This window comes from Mustela lutreola, chromosome 11, assembly GCF_030435805.1.
Source record: "Mustela lutreola isolate mMusLut2 chromosome 11, mMusLut2.pri, whole genome shotgun sequence".
NCBI lineage: Eukaryota > Metazoa > Chordata > Mammalia > Carnivora > Mustelidae > Mustela > Mustela lutreola.
The window spans coordinates 95,334,607-95,351,124 of NC_081300.1; the positions used below are offsets into that span (position 1 = coordinate 95,334,607).

The window sequence follows — 16,518 nt, forward strand, 5'->3', positions numbered from 1 at the left end:
CCAGCAAGAGAGGGAATACAAGCAGGGGGAGTGGGAGACAGAGAAGCAGGCTTCCCACCAAGCAGGAAGCCTGATGTGGGGCTTGATCCCAGGACTCTGGGATCATGACCTGAGCCGAAGGCAGATGCTTAACGACTGAGCCACCCAGGCACCCCTCAAAGGAGTTTAAAGGAGGGACTATTTACAGAAGTGTGGCAGTTTAAGGGTGAGGCCTCTAGAGCTGGGGCCAGTCCTGTTCCTAAACGGGCAGAGGGAGGGGGCATCACCAGAGTTTGGCCAAAGCTTGTTGCTGGGGAAGGACAGCACTGCAATGGTTGAAGGCTGCAGCAAACCAGAGGAGGCAGGAGGAACAAATACCCCAGCTTCTGTCTTCCTGCTATGCATCCCGTGGGCCAATCTCAAGTGGGAAGCAGGGTAACGGCATCCAGGAGATGCTGTCCATAGGGGTCAGCCTCCTTGGGCAGAGGGAAAGAATTGATCTGGGGCGAACATGGGGACAGAAATAACCAGCAAATGGGTTCCCCTCTTTGGGGGCAGAGGATAGATACACCATCTCAAAAGAATACTTAGGGGGCCTTTAACTCTCTTTGTTAAACTGAGAGTGAGAATATGGGTGCTGATGTTTATTTTCTATCAATTTTATGATTTTCTTTTTTGTATGCCTGGAATATTTCACAATACAATGAGCAGGAGGCCAAAAAGTAACCCAGCAGTACCAAAACGCTAATAAAGAAAAACAGCTCCGGGGTGCCTGGCTGGCTCAGTTGGAAGAGCCTGTGACTCTTGATCTTGGGTCACGAGTTCGAGCTCCATGTTGGGTGCAGGGATTACTTAAATAAATAAAACTGAAAGAAAAGGGGGCACCTGGGTGGCTCAGTGGGTTGAGTCTCTGCCTTCGGCTCGGGTCGTGATCTCGGGGTCCTGGCGTCGGGCCCTGCGTTGGGCTCTCGGCTCAGTGGGGAGCCTGCTTCCTCCCCTCTCTCTCTCTGCCTGCTTCTCTGCCTACTTGTGATCTCTCTCTCTCTCTTTGTCAAACAAATAAATAAAATATTAAAATAAAAACTAAGGGGCGCCTGGGTGGCTCAGTGGGTTAAGCCGCTGCCTTCGGCTCAGGTCGTGATCCCGGGGTCCTGGGATCGAGCCCCGCATCGGGCTCTCTGCTCAGCAGGGAGCCTGCTTCCTCCTCTCTCTCTGCCTGCCTCTCTGCCTGCTTGTGATCTCTCTCTGTCAAATAAATAAATAAAATCTTTAAAAAAAAATAAATAAAATAAAAACTAAAAAGAAAAAAGAAAGGCAGTTCTATAGGTTCAACGTCATTTACATGTGATTATGACCATGTAGATATTATTTACTGCAGAGTCGAGTAGTGAACCATGCTTTTTTTCTCTTTTGGAGATTTTAACTAAATTTATATAGTTAGCATTTAATTCTTTACTGGAAGTGCTTATAATTATCCTTTTTTTTTTTTTAAATTGCTTAAAGCTCCTTCCTTAGATATTCTGTCAAGTGTGTTTCTTTTCTTTGGCCTTGAACTAGACAAGTTAGGGGCTGGGGGCTTTGCTTTGTGCTCTCGAATGGAGTTTTTTCTTTCTTTCTTTTGCAGCTGCTTGTCTACTTTGGTGCCCCCAGCACTGGGGGTTATTTTTAGAGGTAGCAACTTGATGTGGGAGTCAATCACATTTAATAAGCTGGTACTCCCTGCACCGTGTGCAGAGAGCGGACTCCCAATGTTTGGTGTTTCCCGTGTTCCAATCCACTGCTGCCAAGTTTAGAAATTAAAATAGTGGTTTGGCAGTTTGTCATTTTCTTTAAAAGTTCAATGTACATTTACCATATGAACAGCAATTCCATTCCTAGGTATCTACCCAAGAGAAATGAAAATATGTCTACAACAAAGATTTGTACATATTCATGGAAGTATTATTTATAATAGCCAAAAAGTGGAAATAATTGGAATGCCCGATAACAGGTGAATGTATTAACGAAGTGTGATGCATCTATACTAAATTTTTATTGTTAAGTAGCCATAAGAACATAGTAATACATGCTTCCCCTGCTACTATCCGAAAGTACCACCTTCCAGGGAAACCTTTCATAAGCCAGAATGGCGTAAAGCAAAGAGTATCCCCTGCTTCCCGAAAGTTCGAGTTACACCACTGCTTTTTTGAAAGACCTCCATTAATACCTGTTTTTGCTAACCAAAAGAGATCCAAGGAGGATTCTCACTTTATAAAAAAAGCCATTGATCTACTAATGGCGGTCTTTCGTAAAAGCAAAATGGCATCACGTGAACTTTCAGAAAGCGGGAACACTTGTGTATGCTACAACATGAATAAACCTCAAAAACAGGAGTGTTTTTGCTGAGTGAAAGAAGCCAGACCCCACACACAAACTGTGTGACTCCATTTATGTGAACTATTCAGAAAAGACAAATCTGTAGAGACAGAAGGTAGGGTAGGGGTTGCCAGGGGCCAGAGGGAGAGGAGCAGAGGGAGTGAGCGCTGTCATGGATGCGAGGGATCTTACTGGGTGGTGTAATGTCCTAAAATGATGTGGTAATAGTTGCATAACTTGGCAGATAATATAAGCATCACTGAATTGTACACATAAAATTAGTGAATTAGGGGCACCTGGGTGACTCAGTGTTAAAGCCCCTGCCTTCGGCTCAGGTCATGATCTTGGGGTCCTAGGATCCAGCCCCGCTTCCGGGCTCTCTGCTCAGCAGGGAGCCTGCTTTCCCCTCTCTCTCTGCCTGCCTCTCTGCCTACTTGTGATCCCTGTCTGTCAAATAAATAAATAAAATCTTTTTAAGAAAATGAGTGAATTACACAGAAAATATATGTGAATTACACCTCAAAATTGTTAAAAAATGATGGCTAAGGCTTTTGGTTTGTAGAAAAAACACCCAGTTTGATTGTTCAAAGATCTACATTTTTAGGTGTCTGCTTAGTTACTAGCTTGGTGAAGGATTCGTTCGACGAGGCTCCAAGTCCTTGTTTTTGATGTCTTTAGGATGATAGCACCCAGGGCCAGAGTTTGGTAATAATGAGTCCAAGATTTGTGGCTTCTCTTCTTATTTTGTGTGGCTAACTTTGCCTAGAAGGAGAACTCTGTGCTTTGGCATTTTAATCTAGATTCTGACACTTGCCTTTGAAATAAAGACATTCAATCCAAACTGGCAAAACCAATCAGAATAAAACAGCATTGCTTTATTGATGTAGTTGGGAAGTCAGAGGCGTACCAGCTGCAGGTACGAGTTGATCCAGGGGCTCAAATGGAGCCACCTGGGCTCAGCCTTCATCTGCCCCTCTGCCCTGTTTTCCCGTCATTTGGATTCATGTTCAAGCAAGACAGCTCCATTAGCTCTGGGCTCACACAAGCTCTTCCTCCTTCAGACTAGTGGAAAAAGAGCCGCTTTTTTAAAGCAGTTCTGGTAGAAGCTACCCCCACCCCCACCCCAGCTAAGATTTGTGGGTTTTGAATGCCTGTCCCTGAATCAGCCAATTGGGTCCTGAGGCTGATATTCTGATTGGCCAGGCCCAGATCACATGCCCTGGAACCTGGGGCAAGTTCAACCCCATTCCGAGCCAGATTTCAATAACTGAACATGGGGAGGGCTGGGTTTCCAAAGAAACTGTGGAGACATTAACCAGAAGGGGAATAGCTGCCTAGCTGGCAGAAACAATAGAAGGCTTCCATATGGTGACCAATTCCATTTGAGGCTACAGGTTCAAGGCTGACTGGATGAAAGCCAGGGCTAGATTGCTGCGGTGTGGCTCTTCCTGCTCCTGGAAGAAGCATTTCAAAACACAGGTTTGAGGGTCTTCTGGAGACACGCTCATGTGCAGAGGATAGCCGGGGATTCCGAGGGCGGGCAAGAATTGTATTCCCCACCCCACGGACAGTGCATTAAGAGACAGCAGTTGAGGAGGACTGGGTGGCTTAGTTGTTCAGAGTCTGCCTTTGGCTCGGGTCATGATCCTGGCGTCCTGAGATGGAGCCCTGCATTGGACTCTCTCTGCTCTGTGGGAAGCTTGCTTCTCCCTCTCCCACTCCCCCTGCTTGTGTTCCCTCTCTCGCTGTGTGTCTGTCAAATAAATAAATAAATCTTTAAAAAAAAGAGAGAGAGAGAGAGAGAGAGCTGTTGTAAAATGGTGCAGTTGCTGTGGAAAATGGTATGGTGGTTCCTAAAAAAAATATTAAATGTGGAATTACTATTTGAAGTAGCAATCCACTTCTGGTTATATACCCAAGAGAACTGAGAGCAGGGACTCCAAACAGATACTTATATACCCAAATGTTCATACTAACATTATTCACAACAGCCAAGATACGGAAGCAGCCCAAATGTCCATCGAATGATGAATGGATAAAGAAGGTGGGGTATGTATGTATGTGTATGTGTGTGTGTGTGTGTGTGTGTGTGTATAATGGAATATGATTCAGTCATAAAAGAATGAAATCTTGGCATTTGGAGCAACGTAGATGGAGCTAGAGGGTATTATGCTAAGCGAAATAAGTCAGAGAAAGACAAATACCATGTGATTTCACTCATATGTGGAATTTAAGAAACAAAACAAGCAAAGGGGAAAAAAGAGGCAAATCAAGAAACAAACTTAATTATAGAGAACAAACTGATCGTTACCAGAGGAGAGGGGAGTGGGGAGATGGGTTAAATAGGTGATGGCAATTGAGGAGGGCACTTGTGATGAGCTTCGGGTGATGTATGGAAGGGTTGAATCACTATATTGTACACCTGAAACTAATATAACATTGTATGTTAACTGATTGGAATTTAAAAAAAAAATGTGGTCACTTATCTCCCCTCACTCCCCCCAAAAGCTCTCTGCATTTCCCCAAAATATGTATTTTTTAAAAATTTTATTTTTATTTTTTATTTATTTTATTTTATTATTTATTTATTAACATATAATGTATTATTAGCCCCAGGGGTACAGGTCTGTGAATCATCAGGCTTACACACTTCACAGCACTCACCATAGCACATTCCCTCCCCAATGTCCATAACCCAACCACCCACTCCCTACTCTCCGCCTCCAGCAGCCCTCAGTCAGTTTGTTTTGTGAGACTAAGAGTCTCTTATGCTTTGTCTCCCTCCCGATCCCATCTTGTTTCATTTTTCTCCCTCCTGACCCCCCACAACTCCACCACCCTGCCTCTCAAATTCCTCATATCAGAGAGATCCTATGATAATTGTCTTTCTCTGATTGACTTATTTCACTTAGCATAATACCTTCTAGTTCCACCCACCCAAAATATTTCTGAGAAGTCAGACATAGATTATGAAGAACTAGAAGGGTTCACATGTTGTATGATTCAATTAAACTATATTCTCTTCTGTTGGGTTTAAAAAAAAAAAAAAGACATTATCTATGGTTCTACGTATATGGAGTATCTGGAGGGTCAAATTCAGAGACAAAGTAGGATGGTGGTTTCCAGGGGCTGGGGAAACAGAAAATGGAGTTATTATTTAATGGATGTGGAGTTTCAGTTGCGATGATGAAAAAGTTCTAGAGATGGATGGTGGCGATGGTTTCACAGTGATGTGAACACATCTAATACCACCTAATTGTACACTTAAAATTATTATTATTTTTAAAGATTTTGTTTATTTGAGAGAGATGGAGAGAAAGAGAGAGACCATGAGTGGGAGGGGCAGAGGAAGAAGCAGACTCACTGCTGAACAGGGACCCCTATTTGGGGCTTGATCCCAGGACCCTGAGATCATGACCGGAGCCAAAGGCAGCCGCTTAACTGACTGAGCCACCCAGGTGCCCCTACACTTAAAATTATTAACATGCTGGGGCATCTGGGTGGCTCAGTGGGTTAAGCCTCTGTCTTCGGCTCAGGTCATGATCTCAGGGTCCTGGGATCGAGCCCCACATTGGGCTCTCTACTGAGCAGGGAGCCTGTTTCCCCTTCTTTCTCTGCCTGCCTCTCTGCCTACTTGTGGTCTCTGTCTGTCAAATAAATAAATAAAATATTTTTTAAAATTATTAAGATGATAATATTATATGTATTTTATTAAAATCAGAAAAATTTTTAGAAATTTTAAATTATTAAAACGGTAAATTTCATATGTATTTTACCACAGTTAAAGAGTGAGAATAGGAAGCAGCTGTCTGGAGAAAAGTTAGGATCCAAGAAATAATTGATAGCCTTTCCTACTGCTTGTGGGACTGGTACGAGATGGAATCCACAGAGTCTGGGTGTGGGCAAGGAATGCCCCCGGAGTGGAGAGTATGTTACGTTGAGGGCCCTGTTTCTGACTCCCCCAACTCAACCCCACATTGTCCTCCTCCTAACTGACAAATCTTGAGTCTGGAACTGAAGACAAGATTGGTCCCAGATGTATGGTCTCCAATACAAGATCTCCCCTGGGGAGTGGCTCTAGCTAATGGCAGAGAGAAAGAACCAAAGGGGAGCAGGAGTGACTCCATATGCAGGGGACAAAATAGTGGCAAGGCTCATGGACTTCCTATCCCTACCCAGTCTGATGCCTTAGGATTGAGCAGAAAGTATCACCAGCAGATTAGAGAAGTGCCTGTAGAAAAGTTGATGTCACTTAGTGCTGGTGAGGTGTTGACAATTGTCATAAGCTGTGGGTAGGAGTGTAAATTGGTACAGCCACTCTGTGGGCAGTTTGCCAAGATCTATTAAAACTAAAAACAAGGCTGTACACTCTGACCCAGTGATCCTTCTTCTCTTCCCTAGAGAGATGCTTGTGTGTGTGCCCAGGGAGGCAGTGCAAGGCTATTAGTCAATGTTGCATTGTTGGTTACAGGCAGAGACTGGAAACAACCTAAATAAATGTCCAGCATTAGAACGGCTCCGTAAACGGTAGTATGTTCATAGCATGAAATATTGCCTAGCACTAAAAAGATTGAAGTACATCTCTACATTCTCATGTTGGTAGATCTTCAGGACATATTGTTGAACGATAAAAAGAAACATGTGGAATCATGTCCATATTCTGATACTGTTTGTATATATTTATATTTTTATATTTTTATTTTTTTATTTTTTAAAGATTTTATCCATTTATTTGACAGGCAGAGATCACAAGGAGGCAGAGAGGCAGGCAGAGAGAGAGAGAGAGGGAAGCAGGCTCCCTGCTGAGCAGAGAACCCGACGCGGGACTCGATCCCAGGACCCTGAGATCATGACCTGAGCCGAAGGCAGCGGCTTAACCCACTGAGCCACCCAGGCGCCCTATATTTATATTTTTAAATATTTTATTTATTTATTTGACAGAGAAACAGCGAGAGAGGGAACACAAGTGCGGGGGGTGGGGAGAGGGAGAAGCAGGCTTCCCACTGAGCAGGGAGCCCGATGGGGGGGCTCGATCCCAGGACCCTGGGACCATGACCTGAACTGAAGGCAGATGCTTAACGACCGAGCTACCCAGGTGCCCCTGATACTGTATGTATGTGTGTGTGTGTGTGTGTGTGTGTATATATATATATATATATTTTTTTTTTTTTTAAGATTGTATTTATTTATTTGACAGAGATCACAAGTATGCAGAGAGGCAGGCAGAGAGAGAGAGAGGAAGGGAAGCAGGCTCCCCAACTGAGCAGAGAGTCAGATGCGGGGCTCAATCCCAGGACCCTGGGATCATGATCTGAGCCAAAGGCAGAGGCTTCAACCCACTGAGCCATCCAGGTGCCCCCCATTAATATATTTTTAAAAATCAAAAGTATGGGGCGCCTGGGTGGCTCAGTGGGTTAAGCCTCTGCCTTCAGCTCAGGTCATGATCTCAGGGTTCTGGGATCCAGTCCCACATCGGGCTCTCTGCTCAGCGGGAGCCTGCTTCCTCCTCTCTCTCTCTCTCTGCCTGCCTCTCTACCTATTTGTGATCTCTGTCTGTCAAATAAATAAAATTTAAAAAAAAATCAAAAGTATGTGCTAAGATATAAGCTAAGCTGCTATAACAAAGATACCCCCAAATTTAAAAAAAAAAAAAAAAAGGCTTAAATGAGGTAGCATCTTTCTCATGTAACAGTCCAAAGGGAGGTTTGGTCCAGGGTAAATGGTTTTCAGTTATGTGTGTTCATATGTATGAAACAACAATGATTACATTTTGCTCATGGAGTCTCTGGGTCGGGAGTTTAGACAGGGCATGAGGAGAATGTCTTGACTATGCTCTGTGATGTCGGAGATCTTAGCTGGGAAGACTGAATGGACGGGAGTAGCTTACTTGGCTGTGGCTGGAATCATCTGGTGGTTCTTTACCCACACATCTAGATGTCTGATCTGCAATGACGAGAATGTTCATATCATTTGGGACTGTTGGTCAGAGTACCTACGTGTGACTTCTCTGTGTGGCTAGGATTTCCATACAACATGGTGGCCTCAGGGTAGTTGGACTGTTTGCTCTAAAGGTAGTGTTCCAGCAATAAGGCAGAAGCCACATGGGCTTCACGACTTTTTTTTCTCAGAGCCTGTAGTGTTGCTCTTGCCATATTTTATTGGTCACACCAGCCACAAGCCTGTCTCTATTTAAGAGGAGGGAACAGAGATCCCACCTCTACGAGAGGCCTGCTAAAGGATGGGCGATCATGTTTTAACACCGTCACAGGCGCAAAGCTCGGTCACATGAGCTTGGCTTGGCTGAGGAAGGGACAGTGGGCTTTGCCATTGACATCACGAGGCTTCCATCTCTGGTTTCAAGGTAACTAACTGCACCTGTTGTCGCCAAATCCCTAGGGAAAGGGACAGCGGAGAACCAGCAGCTCCTTATAAAGGTGTGGTTCAGACATTACACATGTCACACCTACCTACCTCCCTGTGGCTAGCTCATCATCCTGCTGCTACACGTAGCTGCAGGAGAGGCTGAGAAATGTCTGTTACTGGACGGCCATGTGCCCAGCTACTACTCAGTGGGGTCCTGTTACTAAAGGAAGTAATAAGCATTAGGAACAATTTGGTTTTGCAACAGTGTGCATCTCTCATATGTATGTATATATATTTATGTGCATATATATAGGAATAGGTCTATATAGAACGTAGAAATGCCAGGCTACAGTCTGGAAGAATACATAGACAGGAGAAAGTGGTACCAGTAGTTACCTCTGGAGAAAGGGGGGAAGACGGAATGTGGGATATTCATAGCCGACTGTAGGCATAGCGGTAGTGTTTTAATTTTTAACAAGGATAATGTCTTCATGTTTTACTTAAGAAATTAAATATTAATTTAAACCCAGGAGAGCCTGGTGAGCATCTGGCTGCCTGATGTTGCAGTCTTGGTCTTATCTTTCCGTGGTGGGAACCCCACCTCACAGAGTGCCGGGAGTTAGCGGAGCCCTTTATCTTCCAGGAGCCTCAGCTGCTGTTGCGGAGGACTCCGGAGTCAGAGGCCCCACCTTCTCAAGGCCTCATACTTGGGATCTCTCTGCCCCCATCCTTCCTGTCCCTTTCTGGAGGGTTTCCTTTATTTATTTATTCATTCATTCATTCATTCATTCATTCATTCATTCATTCATTCATTCCTGTCCCTTTCTGGAGGGTTTCCTTTATTACTAGCAGATTAGTTGAGCGTAGAGGGCCCCAGAATTCAAAAGGGAGTAAATCACAGCCTCCCACTCTCCAGAGTGCTTGTTAATTACAGATAGGAAGCTGGTCACTGTGAATGGAGAACGCAGTGGGCAGCATGCAATCAAAGTTAGCATCACAGACACTGTCCCTCCTGATAGGAGAAACGGAGGGCACAGCATCACTTTAATGGTATTTCTGTCCCAAAAGCATAACCAAAATTGGCTCACAAGGAAATATCTGACAAACCCAAATGGAGGGACATTCTTCCGAACAACTGGACTGAACCCTTTAAAAATGTCCATGTCATGGGGTGCCTGGGTTAAGCCAAAGGGTTAAGCCTCTGCCTTCGGCTCAGGTTATGGTCTCAGGGTCCTGGGATCAAGCCCCGAATCGGGCTCCCTGCTTGGCAGGGAGTCTGCTTCCTCCACTCTCTCTCTCTCTCTGCCTGCCTCTCTGCCTACTTGTGATCTCTCTCTCTGTGTCAAGTTAAAAAAAAAAAAGTCCATGTCATGAAAGACAAAGTTGAGGGGTGCCTGGGTGGCTCAGTCATTAAGTGTCTGCTTTCAGCTCAGGTCATGATCCCAGGATTCTGGGATCGAGCCCCGCATCAGGTTCCCTGCTCAGCGGGAAGCCTGCTTCTCCCTCTCCCACTCCCCCTGCTTGTGTTCCCTCTCTTGCTGTGTCTGTCTCTGTCAAATAAATAACTAAAATCTTAAAAAAAAAAAAAAAAAAGCAAAGTTGAGGAACTATTAAAGGAACCGAAAGAGATGCGATGATTTGATCATTGTACTATGGATATATGAGAGAATGTTGAGGGGTTTTTTTTGTTTTTGTTTTTGTTTTTTTTTTTTTTGTCAAGATTTTATTTAATTTGAGAGAGAGAGAGAGAGAGAGAGTGAGCAGGAGTGGATAGAGCATCAGAGGGAGAGGGAGCGGCTGGGAGCCCAACTGGTGGCTCATTCCCAGGACCCCAGGATCATGACCTGAGCCTAAGGCAGATGCGTCACCAACGGAGCCACCCAGGAACCCCGAGAATGCCACATTCTTAGGAAATGGGTGCTGTGAAGTGTTTAAGAGTAAAGAAGCATGTTGTCTACGACCAACGGTTTAGGAAGGAGTAGGCAAACTTTTTTTTTGGCAGAAAGGCTAGGTAATGAGGATCCTAGATTTTGGCGGGCCATATGATCTATGTCACAGCTACTCGCTGAGCTGCATATCCTCGGCCATACGCAGACGAGCGGGTGTGGCTGTGCTCCAATGAAGTTTATTTACGGATTCCGAAATTTCAACTTCGTGGACTTCTCATGCGTCCTGAAATATTCTTTTGATTTTTTTCCCCCCAACCAGGCAAAAACCATTCCTAGCTTACTGCATGCAAAGTCTGGTGGCTGGAGATCTGGCCTGTGGATTGTAGTTCACTGTTGCCTGATATAGACCAAGAAAACACACACACACACACACACACACACACGATAAAGCAAGTATGTATGGCCTAACGCCAACAGTTCGTGAATCCGGGTGAAGGGTAGGGGGGAGGTTCTTTGTATTCCTACAATTCTTTAGCAAGAATTTGAATTCGAATTCTTTAGCAAGAAGGTTGAAAGTATTTAAAAAGAGAAAGTCAGGGGTGCCTGGGTGGCTCAGTGGGGTGAAGCCTCTTCCTTCAGCTCAGGTCATGATCTCGGGGTCCTAGGATCGAGCCCCGCGTTGGGCCCTCTGCTCAGTGGGGAGCCTGCTTCCTCCTGTCTCTCTCTGCCTGCCTCTCTGCCTACTTGTGATCTGTCTGTCAAATAAATAAAAATCTTTAAAATAAATAAATAAATAAATAAATAAAAAGAGAAAGTTATGTAAAAGACATGATTTTCCTCTCCGGGGACCCAGGAAGGAGAGACTGAGGGTGCCATGTGAATTCAGGGGACAGGCTCTCTCACATCGGGTTCAGGGGAGACTTGCTCACAGTGTTCTTTGATGTTGCTCCTAATTGTTACGTGTTCACTTCATTGCCTTCATTTTTTATTTTCTGTCTTGACTGTCCTATCTAGAGACCCCGCTTGGCAGGTATCTGGAGACCCCGCTTAGGCTCTGGCCTCATCCTTTGACTACCCCCTTTTTCTCTCCCTTGGTAAATACATTTCTCCCCACCCAAGAAAACAGACACTTTAAATATGTTCCTTGGGTTATTGTTTTTAATTTCATGGTCCCTGTCCCTCATATTGTTTCCTCCAAATTGTTGGTGCTTGTCTTAGATTATCAGAACACTGGGGGGAAGGGCTTGTTTCTGAGCATATGGCGGAATGTTGGGGGAGTTGTGCTGGGGCAGCAAGATTGAGAAGTTAATGTGTTCATTCCCCTTGCCTTGAGGTGAAGTCTCTTGTATTTCCCCAGGCCTTGCGGTCCTGAGTGGTTATTTCCTGAGCCTGGAGTAGGGAGGGCTGGCTCTAAGGGAAGAGGTGTGTCCTTTTCTTATTTGGCTTAGCAAAAGCTCTCTTCATTGCCAGGATCAGAAACCCAACTCAGACTGGCTTAAGTGAAAAGGAGTCTCTGCGTCATATCATCAAGAGCATTACATTTCAGACCTGGTTAGATCTGAGGGCTCAGTTGATGGTGAGAATTCTGTCTCGAACTGCATTGCAATTCTGTTTTCCTGTTTGGCTCAGCAGCCCCGGGTGTACTTTCTCCCAGATTAGCAAACCCAGAAGAAGGAGGGTGTTTCTAAACCAATACTTCTAAACCAGAGTCCCAGGGCTGACTCTCATTGGCCCAGCTTGAGCCATGTGTCTGCTGCCTCTGAACCAATCAGTGGCTAGGGCATTGGAGGATACTGATTGGCCAGGCCTGGATCACATGACTGCTGTTGATGCGGAGACTCTTGACTCCTGGACCAAGTAGAGGTTGACAAGAGTTTGCTTCTCAGAGGCATAGTTGGCTGCTGTTGCTATTATTTCCTACGGGAGTAGGAAAAAACCACGAGTTCCTTACAGAAGTGCTGTGCCGTGCTGCATTCCCCAATTCCCATCCTAGTTGTCTAAGCCACCTCTCTGATCGTAGTAGTTGTATCATCTTAGCTCTCAAACCTACTTCCACGGTCATGTCCGGTTGTGCAAAACCACCCACTCACACTCCCATACACTCTGCTCGGGCCCCTCCATCCCTCAGGAGACCCACAGGATCTACAAGCAGAAGCTGGAGGAGCTGACCTCGCTCCAGACTTTGTGTAGTGGCTCCATCAACAAGCAGAAGACGCGCCTGAAGGACTTGAAGCACACACTCCAGAGGTAGGCGAGGCTGAGCTCCTCGGGTTTTATGGGACAGAAACCCAGCTCAAAGCTGGCTGAAGCAGAGAATGGAAATTTTAATGGAAAAAAACCAGGAGTAGCTTCAGACATCACTGGATCACTGGATCCTGGGGTCGAAAGATGTTTTTAGGAATCTGTTTGTTTTTTCCCCCCTTTCTAAATCCTGCCTTCCTCTAGATTGGCTTCTTGCTCGGGCTGACTGCCCCCTTATGGTCACCCAGGTGGCCTCCAGCAGTGCCCAACTTATATCTTCCAGATATAAGTCTCCAGCCTTCCTTCCTCTTGGTTGGGTTACCCCAGGAGAATAACTTGTTTTTCAGTAAAAGTTCTGGGTGTGATCCTAATTGGCTGGAATTGGTCACGTGTTCATTTGTAAACCAATCACTGAGACTCTGGTTAGGCAGTACTGGGTCATGTGCTCAGTTCATGGGCCTGGGGGACAGAAGAGCCTTACTGGAACCATATGGAGGGGGAAAGAGGATGAGAGCTAGTTTCCTGGAGGAAAGCTGCTGTAGGACTTTGGTGTAGGTGGTAGGAAGTCTGGGATCCCCAGGGGGAAATACTTAAGCTCATGACTTAGTTCGGTTCTTGACACCAGGATCATATGTTCACCTCCCAGTCCTCATGTCTTCATGGTTTGGAAAGTGCTTTCATTCCCCCACAGGTGAAGGAGTCCAATGGGTGCTGTGATCCCCAGGCAGGCAAGGAGACTGATTGAGGTTGTAAGAAGCATCGAGATAGAAAGATGGCAGGGCAGTGCCCAGGGCTCCCACATCTTCCTCCAGTCTGAGTAACACCCCTGCTTCTCCTGTGCCCACATCTCTGACCGAACAGGTACAGGAAGCATGCCAGCCGGGAGGAGGCAGAGCTCATTCAGCAGATGAGTGCCAACATCAAGGAACGGCAGAACGTCTTCTTCGACATGGAGGCCTACCTGCCCAAGAAGAATGGGTAGGAGCTGGGAGCTTATTGGACCCCTGCTGCGGGCAGATGCCCAGGCCTAGCGTACCTGGTCTGGTGACTCCCATCTCCCTGCTAGGGCTTGAGGCTTGAGGTTGAGGAAGCAAGGGCAGGAAAGAGAAGGAGGCTTCCTCATGCATTCCTCCCTGGAACAGGAGGGGATCTCAGGAGACCTTTTGTGAGGAACCGCATACAAGATCTGGTTTCCGGCACCGGCTGCATGCCTGGTCTCACCTGAGGTGAAGAGGAAAGGTGTTTTCTCCCAAAGAACAAACATTTATTTTATTTTAAAGATTTTACTTATTTATTTGACAGAGACAGAGATCACAAGTAGGCAGAGAGGCAGGCAGAGAGAGAGGGGGAAGCAGGCTCCCTGCTTAGCAGAGAGCCCAATTTGGGGCTTGATCCCAGAGATCATGACCTGAGCCAAAGGCAGAGGCTTAACCCACTGAGCCACCCAGGCGCCCCCATGGGTTTTATTTTTATTTTAAATTCCAGGATAGTTAACAAACAGTATCGTGTTAGTTTCAGGTGTACCACAGAGTGATTCAAGACTTCCATATGTCACCCAGTGCTCATCTCAACAAGGGCACTCCGTCATCCCCGTCACCTAGTTCACCCCTCCCAAGCCCCCTCCCCTCTGGTAACCATCAGTTCTCTGCACTTAAGAGTGTGCTTGTTGGTCTCTCTCTCTCTTTTTTCTTTTTTTTTCCTTTGAGAACAAACATGTATTGAGTGCCTGCTGTATGCCTAGCCTTATGCTGGGAGCTCTTGTATTGTCTACAGCTTGGTGAGTCAGACCCAGGTACCCAAATTCTACAAGGTACAAAGACATTAGGGGGGTGTTCTGCTCAGGCGGCTCAGCCCAGGTTTAGATGTGAACACTCTTCCTCCTTTGGAGAAGTCCATTTCAGGTGACATGACTGCCACCTGTTCCAAAGTGAGATCGGACGGTGTTGTATCAGAACCCGAGGTGGGCTGCTAAGTGCACTCCCATCCCTTCCCTGTGGCCCTTTCTCCCTGTTTTGCCTAAGTGCTGAATCAGAGCCCCTGGTCAGGAGGCTTACTAGTTCTTTTACACTTGAAGCCATTCCTCTTGGCTTCTCCTCTTTTGCCACAGGAAATCCTCCCTGAGTTGGGTGGGAAGGAAACAGGCTCCCCACTGAGCAGAGAGCCCGATGTGGGGCTTGATCCCAGGACCCTGAGATCATGACCTGAGCAGAGGCAGAGGCTTTAACCCACTGAGCCACTCAGGCGCCCCTCCCATGACCCTTTTTTACAGAGTGGCCCAGGTCCACGTTCCCAGCTCCAGCCTCCTCAGTCCTCTGCGTATTTTGCGACAGTTGGAAATCTTTGGATTACAAATGACAGAAAGCCCAACTCAGAGTGCTTACAAAAAAATGGGTAATTTATTGGCTCATGTAACCTCAAGGTGCAGAGGTGGCTGCAGGTCTGGCTGGATCCTGATGCTCAAATGATACTGTTAGGCTCTGTCTCTCCATGAGCTTTCCTTTTATTCCCTTTGCCTTGTGTGTCTTGCTTTTAAGGAGACTTTCTCTACAAGCTGGCCCCAGGCGCTCTGGGTTTGCATTCTGCCAGCTTAGCAATTCCAGCAGAGAAAGCCTCTTTGTTTCTTTGTAGTTCTGGGAAAAGTCCCAGGACTGAGTCTCATTGGCCTGAGACCATTGTGTCACATGACCATCATTGACCCAATCAGGAGGATGCAGTGCTTTGGTTGGCTAAGGCTCTGTCATATGCTTTACCCCGGGACCTGGAGGGGGAAAAGAGATTCTCTGAAGGGAAATGGCACTGCTCTTTCAGGAAGTAGGGCCTGTATCTCTAGGCGGGAAGGGGGGGATTGATGTTCTTTTTACATCTCTGTTCCAGTTACCTCAGACCAGAAATGCCTCTCAAATTTATTCAGAGCTAGAAAGAAGACTTTTCTCCTCTCCGCCTTCTACTCGCCCTTCAAAGCCCAGTTCAAATGTTACCGACTTGGTGAAGCCTTTCCAAAGACCCCTCCTCCCTCTGTAGAATTAAACCCTTCCTCCCCTGAGATTTTGTAACTCTTTACTTGCATCTTTATTAGTGCCATTAGAGTACAGGCTGTTGTAACAAAAGCCCAATGATACGGGGGCTCAAACAAGGGGGAAGTTTCTCTTCTCACACACAGCAGTCCAGAGCTGAGGGGACCAAGAGTGGCGGGCTCATGGGGTCATCTAGGGACTCGGTGCTTCCATCTCCAGCTCGCTGGTTCACCACCCTTCAGGGAGTTGTCCTCACCTACGCGGCCAAAGCTGGCTCTCACCGTCACATCTCCAGGGAGCGGAGGGCAAGCGGATACCTTTTAGAAAAAAAAGTTTGCTGTTTCCTGGGGAAGCCAAAAACACACTTATTCTATAATCTAGAAATTTCACTCCTGTCTGCATAGCCAATGGAAATGAGTGCTTCTGACCTCCAATAGACATATATAAGAAGGTCGACAGCAAAGAATCCAGACACAAAAGGTCCCATGTTGCAAGAGTCTTTTTTTTTTTTTTTTAAGATTTTATTTATTTATTTTACAGATAGAGATCACAGGTAGGCAGAGAGGCAGGCAGAGAGAAAGAGAGGGAAGCAGGCTCCCCGCTGAGCAGAGAGCCTGATGTGGGGCTCGATCCCAGGACCCTGAGATCATGACCTGAGCTGAAGGCAGTGGCTTAAT

At 46.1% G+C, this 16,518-nt stretch overlaps 1 protein-coding gene across 1 annotated transcript in view; it reads left to right on the forward strand.

Annotated features, from left to right (window-relative positions):
- TMEM120B (transmembrane protein 120B) overlaps positions 1-16,518 on the forward strand; it is a 43,332-nt gene that overhangs the window by 7,112 nt on the left and 19,702 nt on the right. Inside the window, exons 2-3 of the mRNA XM_059139672.1 lie at positions 12,715-12,833; positions 13,689-13,805. Of these exons, the coding sequence (XP_058995655.1) occupies positions 12,715-12,833; positions 13,689-13,805 (236 nt within the window). The remainder of the gene's footprint in view (positions 1-12,714; positions 12,834-13,688; positions 13,806-16,518) is intronic.